This window comes from Lemur catta, chromosome 11, assembly GCF_020740605.2.
Source record: "Lemur catta isolate mLemCat1 chromosome 11, mLemCat1.pri, whole genome shotgun sequence".
NCBI lineage: Eukaryota > Metazoa > Chordata > Mammalia > Primates > Lemuridae > Lemur > Lemur catta.
In genome coordinates, this window is record NC_059138.1 from 6,353,654 (window position 1) to 6,371,996 (window position 18,343).

The following is an 18,343-nucleotide window of genomic DNA, read 5'->3' on the forward strand; positions in this document are numbered from 1 at the left end:
GAAAGCTTGGATTCCCTTTGGTTCTTTCTTTGCCTTTTGAAACACAGCTCACCTTTTAAGGTTGACTTCAGTTGTCATCTTTCCTGCCATTCTTCCCCAGTTCCTAATATTCTCTTCTCTCCAAAATATTTTTGCATATACAATCAGCCCCCCCCCACCATATCTGTGAATTCCAAATCCATGGATTCAACCAACCAAAGATCAAAAATATTCAGGAAAAAAAAGGATGGTTGTGTCTCGACTGACCACGTGCAGACTTTCCCCCTTGTCATTATTCCCTAAACAATACAACAACTATTTACACAGCAGTTACATTGCATTAGATATCATAAGTAATCTACAGATGATTTAAAGTATACAGGAGATGTGGAATACTGCATCATTTTATATCAGGGAATTGAGCATCCCTGGATTTTGGTATCTGAATGAGAGTCCTGGAACCAGTCCTTTGCAAATACTGAGGGATGATTGTATATCTCATACTGAAATGTATTTTTTCTTCCTTCTTAGGTAACATCAGCTCTATAAGGGCAAGGATTTATTCATGTTTGTATATTCATTTTATTCAACTTGGTATACACTGCCTGGTTCATAATATTTATTACATGCTTGAGAATAGGGATTTTTTTGCCCATCTTTCAGCTCTGAATAAACTACCATCTGCTTTCTCCGTCACCTGGTGGTTGAGTATTCCTGTAGAAGGTTACCCCCTGGCCTCAGGACTCTTTTTCTTCCTGTAAATCTTCTCCTTAGGCAGTTTTCTCTGCCTGAGGGTGTTATGTAAACAGGAAGATAAAGCCCTACTCAGTTATTCAAGCCAGAAAGTCACCTTTTCCCTCACTTTCCATATTTAAATTATCACTTGGTAGAAGTTATCTCCTAAGTAACTGTAGAATTCATTTATTTCTTTCACTCCCCCAACCCCCATGGTCTAAGAGGCTCTTGTCTAGGGATGGTATTGTGGTGGCATCTAACCTGGCTGCGCAGTTCTTTACTCTCCACCCCTGCACCTCTCCTGTTCTTGTACTGCTGTCAGCTTCGTCTTTTCAAAATGTGTATCACCCCTTTCCCCTTTTACTTAAAACACTCTGTGGCTTCCCATTGCTCTTCAGATAAAGCACAAATCCTTAGTATGGCCTGTAAAGCTTTGTGTGGCCTGACAGAAATGTCCTTCTAATCATCATGATTTTAATACTTTTAGAAGAAAATGTTTTAGAAAAGGACGCTTGTTTAGACTTAAGGTGGGGACTCTGCAGTATGAATTAGACATCTGGTGAACTATAGGCTGTCCCCACATTTAAACATAATTGGTTCTTAGAGCCTGCAACTAAAGATAAGGCAGAAAAATTTACTTTGCATTTCCTACATTCGTCTTTTCTCTTGCCAGCAGAAACCCCTCATGTGAATAAAGGTGGCACAAGAGGTTAAAATACAGACTTTATGACAGTGTTTAAGTTGGGAAGCATGATTAAAAGTGTATGGGGAGAGAGTGCTTTAATTTGTACATTATTATATGTCATGCTGAATGTTTTCCATTTTTAGTGCTATTTGTAAATTTTACTTCCTTTTTGGATTTATCTTTTTCAATTATGTTATTCAGTTATGCCTTGCTTCTGTAACAGCTAGTTTAGTGATGAAAAACTTGGAGTATGTTTTACATTTTCTTCCCTCCACAAATGTGGATCTCATTGAGTGAAAACAAGCTTGGGGTATAGTATACTTATTCCTGTAATGGGATCACACTTCTGTAAGATGGCTGCTATTTAGGAGTGAAGAATTTTTGTAAATAAAAATATCTTTTAAAAGTTGTATTAAATAAAAACTTTTCAATGAAATGTTTTAAGGATTTAATGATACAGAGCAAATGAGCACCCTTCTGCAAATACTGACAGGGTAATATGTGTTATTTCCTTTTGATTGTTAGGTTGCTGGGGATTAAAACACAGATGATCATATTCAGGCTGGTTAGATTAGTGATTTTAATATGAAACCATTGCTTTTAGAATAATCATGGGCCAGACTGGGAAGAAATCTGAGAAGGGACCAGTTTGTTGGCGGAAGCGTGTAAAATCAGAGTACATGCGGCTGAGACAGCTCAAGAGGTTCAGACGAGCTGATGAAGTAAAGGTACAATTTTATCTTTTGTGAAAATGTACATACAATTGAGGATACTTTTTTCCCTCCTAAAGTTAAATAAGTTTTAATTTGAAATAGTGCAATTTCAGCCAGGGTCATATTTACAGTAAGATAAATGAAGACTTGGAAGCTTAGGTCCTTGATGTGTCTTAATTAACATTGTACCCTGCACATTAATGATAATGGAAAGGTTTTAACCTAATAGTTATTCAACTTACCTGGAAATCAGTCTTTTTTATATACCTTTATATTGCATGTGTAGACTCGGTCTAAATATAACATCATTTTATGTTTCTAAAGTCATTGTGATTTTTCTTTTTGTACACAAAGTAACAAAGAAAGGATGGAAATAATTTCCTGTTCCCTTCCTATTCTCAGTAAAATAATAAATATGATGTTTTTGTATTATTTGAATGTGGGAAACTACAGTCTAGTGTAAAATCTGTATGCATTTTAGAAAACATTCCTGTTATTTTTGAGAAATCACTAGATTTTAACCTGTTTTAGAGATGTTCACATTTTCTAACAATGAACAATTTCTCCTCTCCTCTCCTCTCCCTCATTTTTTTAAAGAGTATGTTTAGTTCCAATCGTCAGAAAATTTTGGAAAGAACGGAAATCTTAAACCAAGAATGGAAACAGCGAAGGATACAGCCTGTGCACATCATGACTTCTGTGAGCTCATTGCGCGGGACTAGGGAGGTTGGTTAACATAACGTGTTGTAGTAATTATCAACACATTTTGGTTTTTGCTGTTGGAACATTTGGTTGGTATTGGGAGGAAGTTATTGACCTCAGGATGTCCATCTTTATATTGCTATTTCTTTTTAATGTGCAACTATTAATGGCTGCCTATATAGATCACAGTACTAGCTATTCCTATAACAGTTCTACGTGTTTAGAATATGCTTTGACTGTTAGGTAGAGTCCAAGATTATAAGACTAATTTAAAAAAACTTTTAAATCAAATACTCTTTAATGTCCTCATCAGATCACTATTTAGAACAAGGCTTTCTGACTCACCTTTGTCCCCGCCAATATGAATTAGCCATGTGGTAAGAAGTGTTTTTTTTTTCATATTCATGGACTAAGAAAACTCTTTTTATTTTATGTTTTGTTCTCCATAAGAATTTTTAAATTCAGTGTTGAGAGATTGGAATTTCCTTTTCTATAGCATTTTCTGAATGAGGTAGATCTTAATTACTCCAAGAGTTTCCTGTTTTCAAAGAATGGCAATAAATCTATGGTAGAATCTATAATTAAATATCCAATTAAAACACGCTTGCAGCAAGATGAGAAAAAAATGGCAGAAGCTGAACCATTTAGGCATTTCTGTTTAAGTGCCCATGTTGTATAGAAAGACACGGCATAGGATATTTAAATGGGAGTTGAAGCAAAAAGAGGGGAGACAGTGATTTGGAATTAAGATTACACTATGTAGTGGATTGTTTGAGTTTCTAAACATGGGGAGCATCTAAACAATGGAATTTGTTCTCAAATAATTTTTTCAATGAGTAGCCACTTTTATATAGCATTATTGGAATAGTCAAGCAATAATTTGCAGTTGTATGAGCCCTGGTGAGGTTGTATGATGTACAGGCTTCAAAGACTTGTCAGTGATACCAGAATAGCTACAGACATGATCCCAGTGATGATTTCAGTGATGTTCTGGTGTCTTGATGTTGACACATGGTTTAGAGTGATTCTTAGTCATTTATGCATTTTGTTAGGTGACAACTCTTTATAGCTCTGATTTAGGATTATATGAATATGTATTACATGCTGACACTTTCCTCCTCATCGCAGGTTGGAGCCTAGCTATTAGAGGTAAATGGTTTTTATTAATACATTAAGGGTGAAAAGGATTCTTTGCCCATCAGAATATTCTCAAAGGGGATAAGGATGGGGCTTTTAAGTACTTCTTTTGAAAGTTTTGGTTTGGTGATCTTTTGGAAATGTTGAGGTGAAGGGAAAAAATCCTCAATTTTTTTCCTCCCTGGAGGAATAATCTTAAAAATTTGGAGAAATAAGATAGAAATACATGAAGTACTTATTTTTGCCACCCATTACAAATCTAAAAATGCTACCAAAAGTCCAACTTAGATTTACAATAAAAAGTTAAGAGGAATAATGACTTTTGTCACTGTGCTAGGTACTTTGTACACAATACCTCGTTTAATTTTTATGATGGTTATGTTACATCACTAGCTTTTAGAAGCTGAAAGTTTATACAGACGAGGAAACTGAGCTTTAGAGGAGTCAGTTTGCTTGCTCTAATGATCTGATGTGGGCCCAGAAGAGTACAATTTGCTCAGACACATTATGGGATAATAAAGTACATTATTTATGTACAACTTGAATTGCTCATAATGTAATATTTGGCATTAAAGAGTACAGTTTATTCAAGTGGATATTTACTAATTGAATTTTTCTTTTAATTTTGTCAAATGGAGATGTCATTGAATGTAAAGATCCTTGATTTTTTTTTTTTTTAGTTTATGTGAGAAGTTGTGGGAAGAAACTAGCATTTTAATAAAATGGAATTATTTTCTGAACTTAGTGCTTCCACAATACTCCATGCAGGTTGAGAAAAAACATTTTCACAAAATATTGGGGAGAAAAGGAGGAAAATAATCCCCAGCCTTAGGAATTTAATTTTTGTTGCATAGAACTCTGACCTGATCAAGGTCATTGATTTTTTTGAGCCACTGTTGATAACTGATTCTGCTTCAAATGATTCATCTTTTATTTCCCCTTCCCCCTTTAAAACTATCATCACTAACTTTTAAAAGCTGAAGTTTGTGATAACCTTCTTGATATTATTATAATAGATCTTAAAGTTTTAGGGTTGAAAAGGACTTTAGTAGTGATCTCATAGTCCAATCTCCTGACTTTTCAGATGAGAATATCCCTGTTTATTTTTTCTTTGGTTTGAGCATTTCCATCTATATATTAATTTCTTTTGTATGCTTTAAAAATTAGAATCTGAAGTAGGTCAAGCAGGAGGAGAAAATAAATGTGAGCCTGTTTTGCAAAGACTTTCCTAGTAGTTGGCGTGGCAGAATTTCAGACTGCAGTGTTGATCCAAACATGTAAAGACCATAGCATTCAACATTTGAAGTGCCATTATAGGATTGTTGTAACTAACTGCTTATTTTTATAAGCTAATTGTGTATAAGTGCTGATGTCTTCAGCTTAAATCCTCTGTAGCATGATGAATCAATGACAATTTTTAGTTCTTCAGTCAAGTCTTATACTTTACTTCCTTCTATAGTTGTAGAAGTAGATACATTGTTTTTAAAATGACTGATTTTCTCCAGTCTATTTTGGTAAAGAATGTCTGACAAAAGTTTACTTTCTGATCTAATGAAGTGACTGCTTGTAGGTGGTGACTTCAAATCAAGGAGCTCTGCAGTTGAACCTTAGGATAACATCTTTAATATATTGTTTTCTTAATGCATTTTTAAGATACTTCGGCATACCTGTTTTTTGTTATTACAATTACAGAGCCTGAGCAGTGTTGTCCATAGAATTCTAATACAGAATATGTTTCTATTTTATCTTTTTAGAAATATTTCTGACTTCTCGAAGGCAATGACTTGACTTCTTGAAGGCAGCGACTGTGTATTATTTACATTTATTTCCTTTCTTCTTCAATTAATCTTTTTAAGGAGCATCTAGCTTCAAGGTGTCATTATGCATTATATATAGGCCAAGGAATTATACTTTATTCCCACAATATATCACCTATCAAAAGAGTGTTTCTAGGTGATTACTTTGTCCTATCAAGCAGTAAAAACTATCTTCTGGAAAATAGTTTCTGGAAGACTTTACATTGGTTGTCATATTCAGTCTGTCTGTTTTTCCAGTTTTAATGAAGGGACTGGTTTAGGAATTACTCTTGAAGTTCTCATTAGTGTATTTCTTTTTGTGCATTTGTCTATTTCCTGCTAAAAACCACAAGACACTTTCTTCTTCACTGATTCTTCATATCAACATTTATCCTACTTTACATGTATTATGACTGTGAAAGAGGGGCTTGCTCAGATAATGCCTGTCTTCTGGGCAAGTGGTACGATTAGTTTAGTAATTTAATAAAATTATCCTGCCAATATGCATTTCTTGATCCCAGGAAAATATATTCTTGTAAGAGTTCTGTGTCTTGTTTACTATGAAAAGAGTGAGAATTTTTGGTTTATGTTTAGTCATGGAGCTGCAGAATGTCTAACCTGGAAGCAGCATCAGAAGGACATCATGATCCTCATATTCATAAAGAATTTAAAACCTTTTGAACTTTTCAGTTTACATAGGTTTGCTCTTCCTAGTAGTATTTGAAATGATTGTAAGTTCATTTCTTATCATTTGATATTTGCAAAAGATTGTTTTTGGGAGAGGATTCTATCAAAATAATGTGTAAGGCCTTTCATATGTTGGCAGTTTGGCCTTTTTGTCGGAGAAGAAAAGCATTGTCTGGTTTACGGGAAAACACTTGATTGCATTATTTATTGACTTGGTAATATGGTTTCCTCAGACATTGTAAGTAGAAACCTAGTTACTATTTACAAAGAATAAATAATATCCTAGTATAGCCAATGTATAATTTAGTGTACTTCACTCAGTTAACATTCTTAACTTTCAATACAGTAACAGCCTTTCTTTATATATTTTAGGATCATACGACCTATAGGTTTAGATTCTCATGAGCCTTTTGAGCAAGTATAGCAGGGACCTAGGTAATTTTCTCATGTCTTTGAAATAAATGGATGGCTCTCACAAGTGTCTGTCTTACTCTCAGTCTGAACTTGGTGCCATGGATTCTTGGTGCCTCAAGTCTCTCAGTTGCTTTCTGTGGCTCCTTGCCTCTCTTACATTGGTTGGTTTTACTTAGAGACTTGAGTCAGTCCTTTCCACCTGTATAACTTGTAAATTGCTGCAGCCTTTGCTTTCTTTAGGCTGAAATAGATGTAACATTTCTTAAATGATCATGAAAAGGGGTGTTTTCCTTTTCTTTTGAAGGGGAACTAATATAAGCATTTTATGCTTTTCCAAAAGATAAGTTTAAAAAAAAAGAAAGGCCATTTATGGTGCTTGAGTTTATGTCATTATATATTAAAATGTATATCATTTATAATTGAGTGTATAAATTTAAATTTAAGATTATGTATCTCAAGTTTAATAAGTAAATTTTTAAAAAATGTCAAATGTTTATATTTTGGGCAACTACTAAACTAACAGAAGTTGCTAGAACGCTGTATATGTAGTTTATATATTAACAGTTATTAAGTTGACTATTATATAAAGATCATGTCTCTTCCCCACATGCAAATTCAAATTTAGACAACTTATTTAATAAACAAAACAAACCCAAACGGAAAGAAATGCTTTCGTAGTCTTTAATGTTAAAAATTGTTTTAGTCTCTGAAGAAATAAGCAAATTTTATTAGACCTAGGACTTTTGTCATAATTTAGCTTGATTATGTGGATTGACTTAAATTCAATCCTTAGGATTCTGTTTTATCTTCTTATTATAAATTTTGTAAAAGAAATTACTTGAATAATATTTTGGGAAAGTTGGGCAGGTTTCACAACCTATCCTGGGAACTGATGAGGCAGTTTTATGCTAGCTAATGTGACTGTCTATTGGGTTAATAAAACTTGTTTAAAAGTTTTATCTTTTTCTCTCCAATTAAGAAGTCATTGTAAAGTGATTATTGTAAAAATTCAAATAACATAGAAATATATAAAACAGAAGTTAAAAATCCCTGTAGTCCAACCCATCTGGATTTTATCCTTTCAGATTTCTTTATCTATATATACTAGCATGTCAATAGTATTTATTTTATTTTAAAATTTACTGGCCAGATAATACATACCTGCCATTTTAGGCCATCACTTTACAACCTCTGTTCACATTTTCTTCATTCTCTTTAAAAATGTGTAATATTTGATACTATGGATATACTGTAATTTATTGCCCTATTCTTAATTGATGGACAGCTAGGTTTTTATTTTTTAGTTTTGCAGTTAGTGGTGAAGTGAGCATCTTTCACATACATCTTTGCATGTTTTGAGTAATTCTGTAGGATAGGTTCCTAAGAATAGAATTGTTAGATGAAGATGTTATGCGTATTTAAAATTTTAGATGCCCCCTAAAAGTTTTGTATTACCCCCCCACCAGCTATTTATGGTAATGTCTATTTACCTATATTCCCAACACAATATATTATCAGCCTTTTTTTTTTTTTTTTTTTGAGACAGAGTCTCGCTCTGTTGCCCTGGGTAGTGTGCAGTGGCATGATCATAGCTCACAGCAACCTCAAACTCTTGGGCTCAAGCCATTCTCTGGCCTCAGCCTCCCAAGTAGCTGGGACTACAGGTGTGTGCCACGATGCCCGGGTAATTTTTCTGTGTTGAATAGAGATGGAGTCTTGCTCTTGCTCAGGCTAGTCTTGAAATTTTGTGTTCAAGCAGTCATCCCGCTTCCCAAAGTGCTACGATTACAGACGTGAGCCACTGTACTTGGCTTATCAGTCTTTTTAATCTTCATTTGCAGTGTCATAGGTAAAAATTGTTGTAATTTGTTACAGTTTGCCTTCAATTATTCAGTGGAGTTGAGTATCAATTGTTTCTTTATATTTCTTTTCTGAATTGGCTGTTATGGTGTTGAATCTTTTAAATTAGGTTGGGCTTTTTCTTACGATTTGTAAGGACTTTTTGTATCTTATATCAGTTTTTAATCATCTGTTTTGCATGGTTTTTTCCTTCGTTTTGATGTTATTTTTGGTATATTTTGATTACGGTTTTTTTCCTTTTGACTTTTGTGTTTCTTAAAGGCTTAGAAAGTCTTTCTCCACCTCAAGATTATAAATTATCTACCTGTCATTCTTTAGTTTTGTTTTTATTTTTATATTCCAGTATCATTTAAACCATTGGGAATTTCCTTTGGTGTAAACAGTGAGTGGGGCATTTGGTTTTTAATTTTTTTCTATTTAGCTTTCTAGTTGTTTCAACGCTATTGAATAAGCAGGGAACAGTTGAGGAATTATAACCTATTTGCGAAGATGAACAGAATCAGCCTACTTGATTGGTGATTTCCTCAGCAAGACTACACTTGAGCAAGGACTTGAGCATGTCCCCTCAGACACTACAGCCTTGTGACACTCTTGCCTATTTGTTTTTAATTGGTACCTCTACTACTCTATAGTATTAAGTTCCAAATTCACTGTCATTTAAACAAGGCTTCAAAACAGTTTACTGCCATAGCTTATGGAAACCATAGACTTATATAATACTCTATTCCATTTCTTGTGATTTTTTTCCCCCAGTGATAGAAATTGTTTTATTTTCTACTCACAGGACTGTTTTTGAATCAGATTCTTGAGTTTACATGCAGAGCCATGATTATGGCTTTATTTACCTGCTTTATGTGCTCTTTTGAGTGCTTTGTGATTTTACCAGATTATGTCCTATTTCTGTTCTGTTTCTGATCTTTCCAGCATTTTAGCAAAACTGGAAATTTTAGGAAAGCTATAGATGATGAAGGTATGATTTCCCTAACAGCCCCTTTCAAACCCAGACTGCGTTGAGTTTTAACCTAGGATTAACTAGGTTTGTATGTTTATGATCTCTTTAATTCAAGGCCAGATTTCTGAAGCTGGGATGCAGGGAAGAACTTCCAGGGTCTAAACTTCCTGAAATTGTATTCCAAATATTACATGTTCTAATGTTAAATGCTACTTATGCCTCCCCTACTGGGAAGAAGTATAAGAACTGACACAGGATAAAAGTGAACTCAGAAGCAAATATCCTTATGTTGTTAGGTAGAGGTTCTTCTAATCTGGAATGGATCTGTAACATAAATATATAACAAAGCAAATTGAAATAATTTACAATCTCGTATGAACCACTCCTTTTCTTCCCTTATCTCCAACACTCTTGATTAGTTGCTTTCATTAGATACATTTATGTCAAGATCTTAACTGGATTTTTTTCTTCCCATTTTTATTTCTGCCCCTCTCCTGTTTGAGCCACTCATTTTTTTCATGAATATCTTCTTCAATCACCCTTCTCCTCTTTTGTCTTCTAAACCTGGTTATGAAGTCACTTCGGTTATTGAGCTTTTAAAACTTTATCCAAACAATATTTATCTCATTCCAGTATTTCTTCAGTACTTCCTTCACATAAAAGTAGTCTGAATTTAAATTATGTACATTGACATTTTCGCCAGAAGGCTAGCAAATTTAAAACTTGGGTGTGTTATCTTTTCTTTCTCAAATTCCTGAGGCGTATAATAAGGTGTTTCAGAAATCATCTTCAGCTTTTCTCTAGGATTGGTGGCAGCTGATGCTTTCTCCTGACCCTTCCTCTCCGGGGTGACAACCTTCCTGTACCTTCCTCATTGTTCTCATACAGAAAGGCTAAAGAATGTCAGATAATGTCAGCAGTTCACTGTGCCTCAGGCATGAGTTAAATGGACTAACCAGTATCCTAGAGTATTTTTTACTTGACTGACTTGTATATTTCCCCCTACTATACGGAAGTTGGATTTAACCCTTTTCATGTTAAAGATTATTCTGAGGCAAGATGGCTGTGGCTATTATCCTTTGGGATGTCCTGCTATAAAATGGGGAGTCATACTTACCTCACAGGGCAGTTGTGAATTTTAAAGAAATTAACTTTGCTAAAAAGTCTCTAGCACAGTGCTTGGCACATTAGTAGGGTGTGTTAATTTCTTTCCCTTCCCTGCAGGCCATTCACCTGCTCTTCCCTCTACGATTTTCCATAACACAGTTTTTACTTGGAACCAGCCTTCTGCCAAGAGTCTCAGTTTGGTTGTGTACTCCTACAACTACTATTTTTGGCTTGACTTCCCTCTCCAGCTCCCAGTGGTCCAGCCACACAGTCGCCTATTGTACCAGCTGGTTGATGTAAGTTTATCCATCCTAAGAGGAACCTGGTTACTTACCAGTAAGCTGCATTTCTCTGAAAATGTAGCATCCTTGATAACTAGTCTAGTTTTTTTTCTTTCTTTATCATTGATGATGAATTATCTCTAAGTTTCTTGTGTGACCCTTAAGTCGGATCTAGAATTAGAAAATTCAGTCTGTTGATACAGGTCTCCTAGTGAGTCGCTGAATCCAGGACACATGTCTCTGATTAGGCAAAATGCTGTGGAGGCCCATGAGGTCAAAATTCTTTTCACTACTGTGAATGACATGAGACTTAATTATATAAATTGTCAAGGATGATACATTTTGAAAGAAAAAAAAAGTTGCTGGTAAGTAACTGGGATTTTTGAGTATTTTTCCCAAACTTGTTTTAGCAACAAATGCTTTTGCATTTGAATATTTCATAAATGAAAGGAATATGGTTATTAGTTAAGATTAATAGTTAAAGAATGGGATAGGTTTCTAGATATACTGAGGTGTGGGGGGGAGACCGTTAGTTTTCTAAATAGGTGCTCTCTCAGCTTTAAACAGAAATTGAAGTCTCCATTAGAGAAAATCGGGAAATGCAGTTGGTTCATTCCAGAAACATTTTTTGAGTGCCTACTTTTTTTTGAGACACTGTGCTGAGTATTGTTTCAAGACAGGGAGGTAAAAACCACATTTTGACTCAGCTGCTTTTGCCCTCAGAGAGCTTATTTCCTGTCCCTTTGGTGACTCTTGTGTGACTCAGAACTGAGATGATGGGGTATTGGAGTATGACTGAGGTATGGGATTGGAAGCAGAACTCAGTGCTGCAGCCTATGCCTTCGTATTTTCTGTGCTTCTGTAAGTTCTTCTGTTCATGGGAAAAATCAGCTGACTTCATTCAGTATACTCAGAACATTTTCTACATCACCAGAGCAAACAAATGAAGCAAAGCCAAATGTCCCTTCTGTCTAGTAGTTGAAAAGGATATTCAACTGTCTAACCTTATGTGAGACCTTGGACTTAGATGTCAAAGCAGGTGAGTAAGTCAGAATTGCAGGGGCAGCCCACTCCCCCTTAAACTTTCAAGATGGCTCAGCTTCAGAATTAAAGCCACAGAAAACTAATTTATTCCCATCGAATGTAAAACAAAAACCAAAACTTTTTTTTAAGAAATAAAATTATTTTGTATTTTTAAAACCATTGGTTGGTATATAATATTTTATTTGTTAATAGAACCACCCCCACCCCCACATTTACCCAGGTAAGAAGAAAGGAGGAAAAAAAACTTGGAAGTAATAGAATAAGAGGAGAAAGGTGGCAGAGGAGATGCTCTTGTAGCATTTGTCATGTCTCTATTTTATATAGCAGATACTGCATGGCTATAGTTATTATTTTACCCTTTGAGCATCTCAAGGGCAAGAACTACAGTGCAGTAATTAAGCTGTTGGGTGTTAGTCAAACTTAGGTTTTAATCCTGGTTTGGTAATTTACAACCTTTCTGACTAGTCAAATTATTTAACTTCTCTGAACCTCAGTGCCCTCATTTATGAAGTTGTGATGCTAAAACTATGTCATAAGATCGTAATGAAGAATAATTAAGATAATGTATATAAGCACTTAGCACAGTGCCTGCAACATAGTACGTGCTCAATAAATGTTAACTGCTGTTCTTATTGGATTAGTGGATGGATGGATGAAGGATTGTCTTAGAGGCCAAATAGTGGGAAAAGGAAAGATTGTGGGTGCTGGAGTGTTAGTAAGCCATTCATACCTTCTTATTTACTTGAGTTACAAGCTTTGTAGTATTATTATAGTCTTTGTCTTTGCCTTTTTGGAAAGCAAATTAATAGATTAATCACTGTCACAGTTCTTCCTAACTACTCTATTCTTAAACCTTTACTTCCACTAAGGAAGGAATTATTTTTGTGGTGCAGTGACTGTGATGATTGTGAGATTATCCCACTGGCCTGATGCGATGCTGAGGGTTAGTTAGGTGTGGTCTGTATGCAAAGATTTCTACTCTGATTTCACCAGACCTAGTTCTGCTATTTTTAAGACATTTTAAATAAAAATTAGACATTTAATATGTATGTGTGTATATATGTATGATTTTTTGGTTTCATTTTACTACTTCAATTCTTTTTGCTCTATTTTCATTGATTGTAGATTATGAATGCATGTCTTGGGTAGTTTTAGAAGGCTCTTGGAGACCTGATGCTTGGGTAATAGTATGCTATAAGTAAAGCTGGATTCCCAGACAGCATGGAAAATGCTGTGGTTTTTTACCATGTTTCACAGAGTCAAAGATGCAAAATTTTTAATACTTTAACATCTGAAGCCAATGTGCATCTTAGAATCACTGTGATAAGAAAGCATTATATCACAGTTTATCCACCAACCTTTTTTCTTTAGTGATACAGAAGATAATGGCATGCCTTGAAGTTGATATCTTCATAGATTGCATGAAATACAGTATTTCAAGGGACTGTGTATATTTATATATTATAGAAATATGGCATCATGGCAATGTGTGTAGTGGGTGGTAAGAGCAGGTGCTCCAGAGTCAGACTTTTGGGGTTTCAGCTCTAGCTCTGTATGTTGTATGACTGTGGGCAAGTTACTTATCCTTTCTTTACCTTAATTTTCTCACCTGTAAAATAGGGGTTAAGAATAGTATCCAGCTTACAGTGTTGTAATGAGGACTAAATATAATAAGACACGTAATGTGTTTAAAATAGTGCCTAGCACATTTGAAGTACTTAATAATATTAGCTGTTATTCAGAGATTACAGTTTTATAGAATTGATTTGAATTCATTTTGTTTTGATTGAGACTCAGCTCTATTATCCTTAATATCTGTGTATCATCTGATAATATCAGCAAATGATACTTGGTTTCTTAAAAGGAAAGATAAAGATAAGAAAGGTTAACCCAACAAGTTTTCTTTTTAAGTAAGATTTAAGTGGCATATTTGGTATATATGGTACTATTCTGTGTGGTTAAGATGTAGGAGAAGTTAACATGAGCTAGGAAATTTTCTAGTGAAAGCACGGAGCAGTTTATGAGATTACTGAGGCTGACATAAACATAATTTTTGATTCTTGTTGATATGGGTAAGTATGGGAAGGGTTGAAGACTTGAACATTTGCAAAACCTGAAGAATTTTTTACCCTAAGTAAAAAAGAGAGAGAGAAGAGAGAATCCTTTTTGGTTTTTATGAACTTTATTGTCTTAGGTAAAGAAATGATTTTTTTTTTTCAAAATTATTTAAGTAGGCAGCATCTCTTTACATATGATGGCTACAGCTTAAGCTTGTCCTTTTATTCTTAAGAGTCAATTTTATTTTTTCTGTTTTAGTGTTCGGTGACCAGTGACTTGGATTTTCCAACACAAGTCATCCCATTAAAGACTCTGAATGCAGTTGCTTCAGTACCCATAATGTATTCTTGGTCTCCCCTACAGCAGAATTTTATGGTATGTAAATAAGGTATCTTCTGCTTACTTGATAACTTATTTTAAATAAAAAAGTATAGATCATTCTCTAGTCATGGTGAATCAAGATAGTATAAATAAAAACAGCTATCAAAATGATAGCAGTTAGAGTGATTTTTAAAAATTAATATAGTGTTTTTTTAAATGCCTTTGCAGTGTTGCTTTTTTCCTATACTTTTCAAAGGAAAAGTGTTAAGCAAAAACCACAGGAAACCATAACCTAGGATTAAAAACACTTAAAAGGTGAAGCTTATATTTAATAGATGTTATACTTGAAGAAGTTAGTATCCTGTAATCTGTCTGACTTTGAGTTTTTGTTAATTGAGGATGTACTATTTAAAATAATTTTAGACAGCATGTTATTAAGCGATAACGTACACTGTGACATATTCTGAGGGCTTATAAAACAAAAAAACATATTTCCACAGGTCTAATAATTTTGTAATGAACTGCTAGTATTTAACTCTTTATAGAAGTAAAATTAAGGAGGGTGGGACAAAAGAGAAATTCAAGTATGCATTCTTGACTTGTGTTGTTAAAAATTAAACATTTATGACTGGACACAGTGGCTCGTGCCCATAATCCCAGCACTTTGGGAGGCCAAGGTAGCAGGATCCCTTGAGCCCAGGAATTCGAGACTAGCCTGGGCAACAAAGTGAGACCCTGTCTCTACAAAAAAATAAATTAGCTGGGCATGGTTGTGTGCACCTGTAGTCCTCCCTATCAGGAGGCTGAGGTGGGAGGATCACTTGAGCCCAGGAGTTAAAGACAATAGTGAGCTATGATTGAGGCTGCAGTGGGCTATGATCGTGCCACTGTACTCCAGCCTGGGTGACAGAGTGAGACCCCATCTCTTTAAGGAAAAAAAAAAAGAGAAAATTTTATTATTTGATATATAAAGCAGGAAGGCAAATAAAATGTTGATGGAAGTCCTTGGTGAAACCTACTTTAGAGAATTGCTGACTAGGTTAAAAAAATAGATGTTTCTAATATCTTTAGAAACAGTAACTTTTCTCTTAACACTTTTTACAGTGGAGAGTTAAAAGTAAACCAGTTACTCTTCTGCAGTTTCATACATTTGCATGTTGAAGACTTTATTTAAAAACATTTAGCTTGAGAATTATATTGTAAGACTTTGAGGTTTCATATTTTCACTGACTGAAATTCTGAATGAATTTAGTGTTTAAATTTTTCAATAAATATTATTTATGAATCACGTGGGTTTTGTTGGTCATTGACCAAAGTAAATTAGGCAGACTATCTTCTTATTATGGTGAGGATATGTTTTGGGGAGCAAAGATTATGTGGATACAGTTGGGAAGAGAAAATAACCAAATGTCACTTAATTTCTTTGGACATAAGCCAAAATTAACTCCTATTTTAAATGGGATTAGTGCGAGTGAGATGAGATTAAAACAGGATTCTACTGTTTACATAAGCTTGGATCTGAGTAGATTAATACATGAAAGTCTAAATTTTCATTTTATATCCTATCCCTTTTCCTTGTTTGTCTAAGATTGTATTATGAAGTTCTTTATGAATTCTCCAGTTGTCCTAAATTTGTTATTTGGGGATTACTTGAGATTATTTTTCCTTTTCTTCTAATTTCCTGCTTGCTACTGCTGAACCGTCTTGTGTGTTTTATGGCCTTTCCCTGTGTCTTCTTCCGTATTGAGCTTGGTCACAATTCTGGTCCCAGCCTATGCCATCATGTCCTCCAGTCAGCCTTAGCCAGTCCATTCTGTTTATCAGAATTATCTTTCTAAAATTGTTATTAACCAATACACTGTTCAAAGACCTCTTAAGACTTAGACCTATCTTCACTTTGAATTAGTCTCTTTAAACATGTACTTCAGAACTATCCAGTCTTCATTCACAGTTAGTGTCATTTTTATTCTTTATTGAAAATTCCCTTCCTCCCATAATTGTCAGCTTTCTTTCCTTTGTATTCTTAAGTACTCCATTCTCTCTGAACTTTTCTTTGATTGGCTCTTTTCCTGCAAATTAGCACCCTTTTTCTTCCCTGTTGTCTTCCAAACCTTGATATGAACTCATCTATCATCTTTACTAGCACTGTCAACTTTGATATACATCCTGTTCATCTAAGTATTGAAATATTTTATATTTTTGTAGAATATTCTTATTTTATATAAGTATAAATCCTTTAGGCATAAACTTTAATAGATTATTGATACTCTATTTTACATCCCTAGAATTTTATTATATTGAATATTTTGAATTGACATGATTGAATAACTAGATCATTGAGTGAAGTTTAGAAATCTTATCATGATAGCTTTTTGGTATGGATATTTATAGTTGATCTTGATAAACTATATTTCATCAGTTCTAAGACACATTCCCCCCCATTTTAACATTTGAAATAGGAATGTGTCTTAATTGATGATGCCTCATGGTAATCTGGAACACTTTTCTTTCTTAGAGGAACAAAAAATAATGGTAAATTTTAGCCGTACCAAGAGTGAGATCCAATCTCTACAAAAAACAGAAACATTAGCCAGGTGTAGGGGGTGCACACCTATAGACCCAGCTACTCGGAAGGCAGGAGGATCGCTTGAGCCCAGGAATGGGAGGTTGTAGTGAGCTATGAAGACGCCACTGCACTCTAGCCCGAGCAACAGAGACCTTGTCTCAAAAAAAAAAAAGTTTTTAATTATTGATAACATGTTAGATTAAGTATAGTGTTTTTTCTTAAATTTATTTTTTTCCTGTCAACAGTTTTTCTCAGGTATGCTTACTGGTGAGAGGAGTCTTTTATTCCTTGATAGATTTTTGAGTCTGCTGACTAGTATCTTAAATCTGGAGAACTAGTAAAGACATCCACTTATGAAAAAAAAAGTTAATATTTTAGTTATCTCACATTGACTTTTTAAAAATATTTTGATACTTAGCTTTTTAAATATTTGTTTTACTTTATAGGTGGAAGATGAAACTGTTTTGCATAACATTCCTTATATGGGGGATGAAGTTTTAGACCAGGATGGCACTTTCATTGAAGAACTAATAAAAAATTATGATGGGAAAGTCCATGGGGATAGAGGTGAGCTATTTGTTTATTCTCTGGGAAAATCACTAAAGAATGGAGATGTACTTTGGTTTATTAAGCAAAGGTGTGAAAATAATTTTTTAATATTGAAATTAAGTTTTTCACTGGACTAAAAAGGACTAGCCTGGGCTCACAAGTCTGTAATTTTCATTGTTTTCCCTAAGGCTTTTTACATTAGAGGATCATGTTTGCCACCTGGTAATTATCCATAGTAGTTTATAACATAAGTTACAGTGGCAGTAACATGTAAGTTAAATAGAAATTGTTTGAGTGTATGTAGATTTTAAGATTCTTTAGTATTAATAGTAAAACTAAGATTAGAGCCCTGCTTTTGTGGCATATGGGCTCCAAAAGGCCCTACTGCTCAAAAATACCTTCCACATAGGCTATTGCAGTTCCTGAAGTTCAATCATTAAGAGTGATAGCTTCAAGTTTTTTTTATTTTTAGGAGGCCCTGTTAAAGTGTCTGAAAGGAGGGTAATATTTATAGTATCATCATCATCCATTGTCTTTATTAGGGGAAAGCAGAGTCTGAAGTGACCAGTTAAAGGACAGATCCATTGCTTGGGAGGAGACTAACTCCACAATTATAGTAATTCCTGGAGGACTGGGTCAGTACTAGGCACTGGAACATTTTGGGGAGGGATGATTCAAGAGAAAGTGGCAGGTATTGAAGGTAAAATCTGCATCCTAACTTTGCTTAAGGCCAGTTCTGGAAATGATTTTATCTTTT

At 34.5% G+C, this 18,343-nt stretch overlaps 1 protein-coding gene across 9 annotated transcripts in view; it reads left to right on the forward strand.

Annotated features, from left to right (window-relative positions):
- The window catches only part of EZH2 (enhancer of zeste 2 polycomb repressive complex 2 subunit), a 65,854-nt gene that overhangs the window by 25,656 nt on the left and 21,855 nt on the right, over positions 1 to 18,343 (forward strand). For 3 of the 9 annotated variants that reach the window (XM_045565100.1, XM_045565102.1, XM_045565101.1), the window contains exons 2-5: positions 2,004 to 2,127; positions 2,710 to 2,838; positions 14,409 to 14,525; positions 17,484 to 17,604. In XM_045565100.1, the coding sequence (XP_045421056.1) occupies positions 2,011 to 2,127; positions 2,710 to 2,838; positions 14,409 to 14,525; positions 17,484 to 17,604 (484 nt within the window). In that variant the 5' untranslated portion in view covers positions 2,004 to 2,010. Of the gene's footprint in view, positions 1 to 2,003; positions 2,128 to 2,709; positions 2,839 to 10,884; positions 11,064 to 14,408; positions 14,526 to 17,483; positions 17,605 to 18,343 lie in introns of those variants that run through there. The other 6 variants (XM_045565105.1, XM_045565106.1, XM_045565104.1 and 3 more) reach the window with 3 other exon arrangements.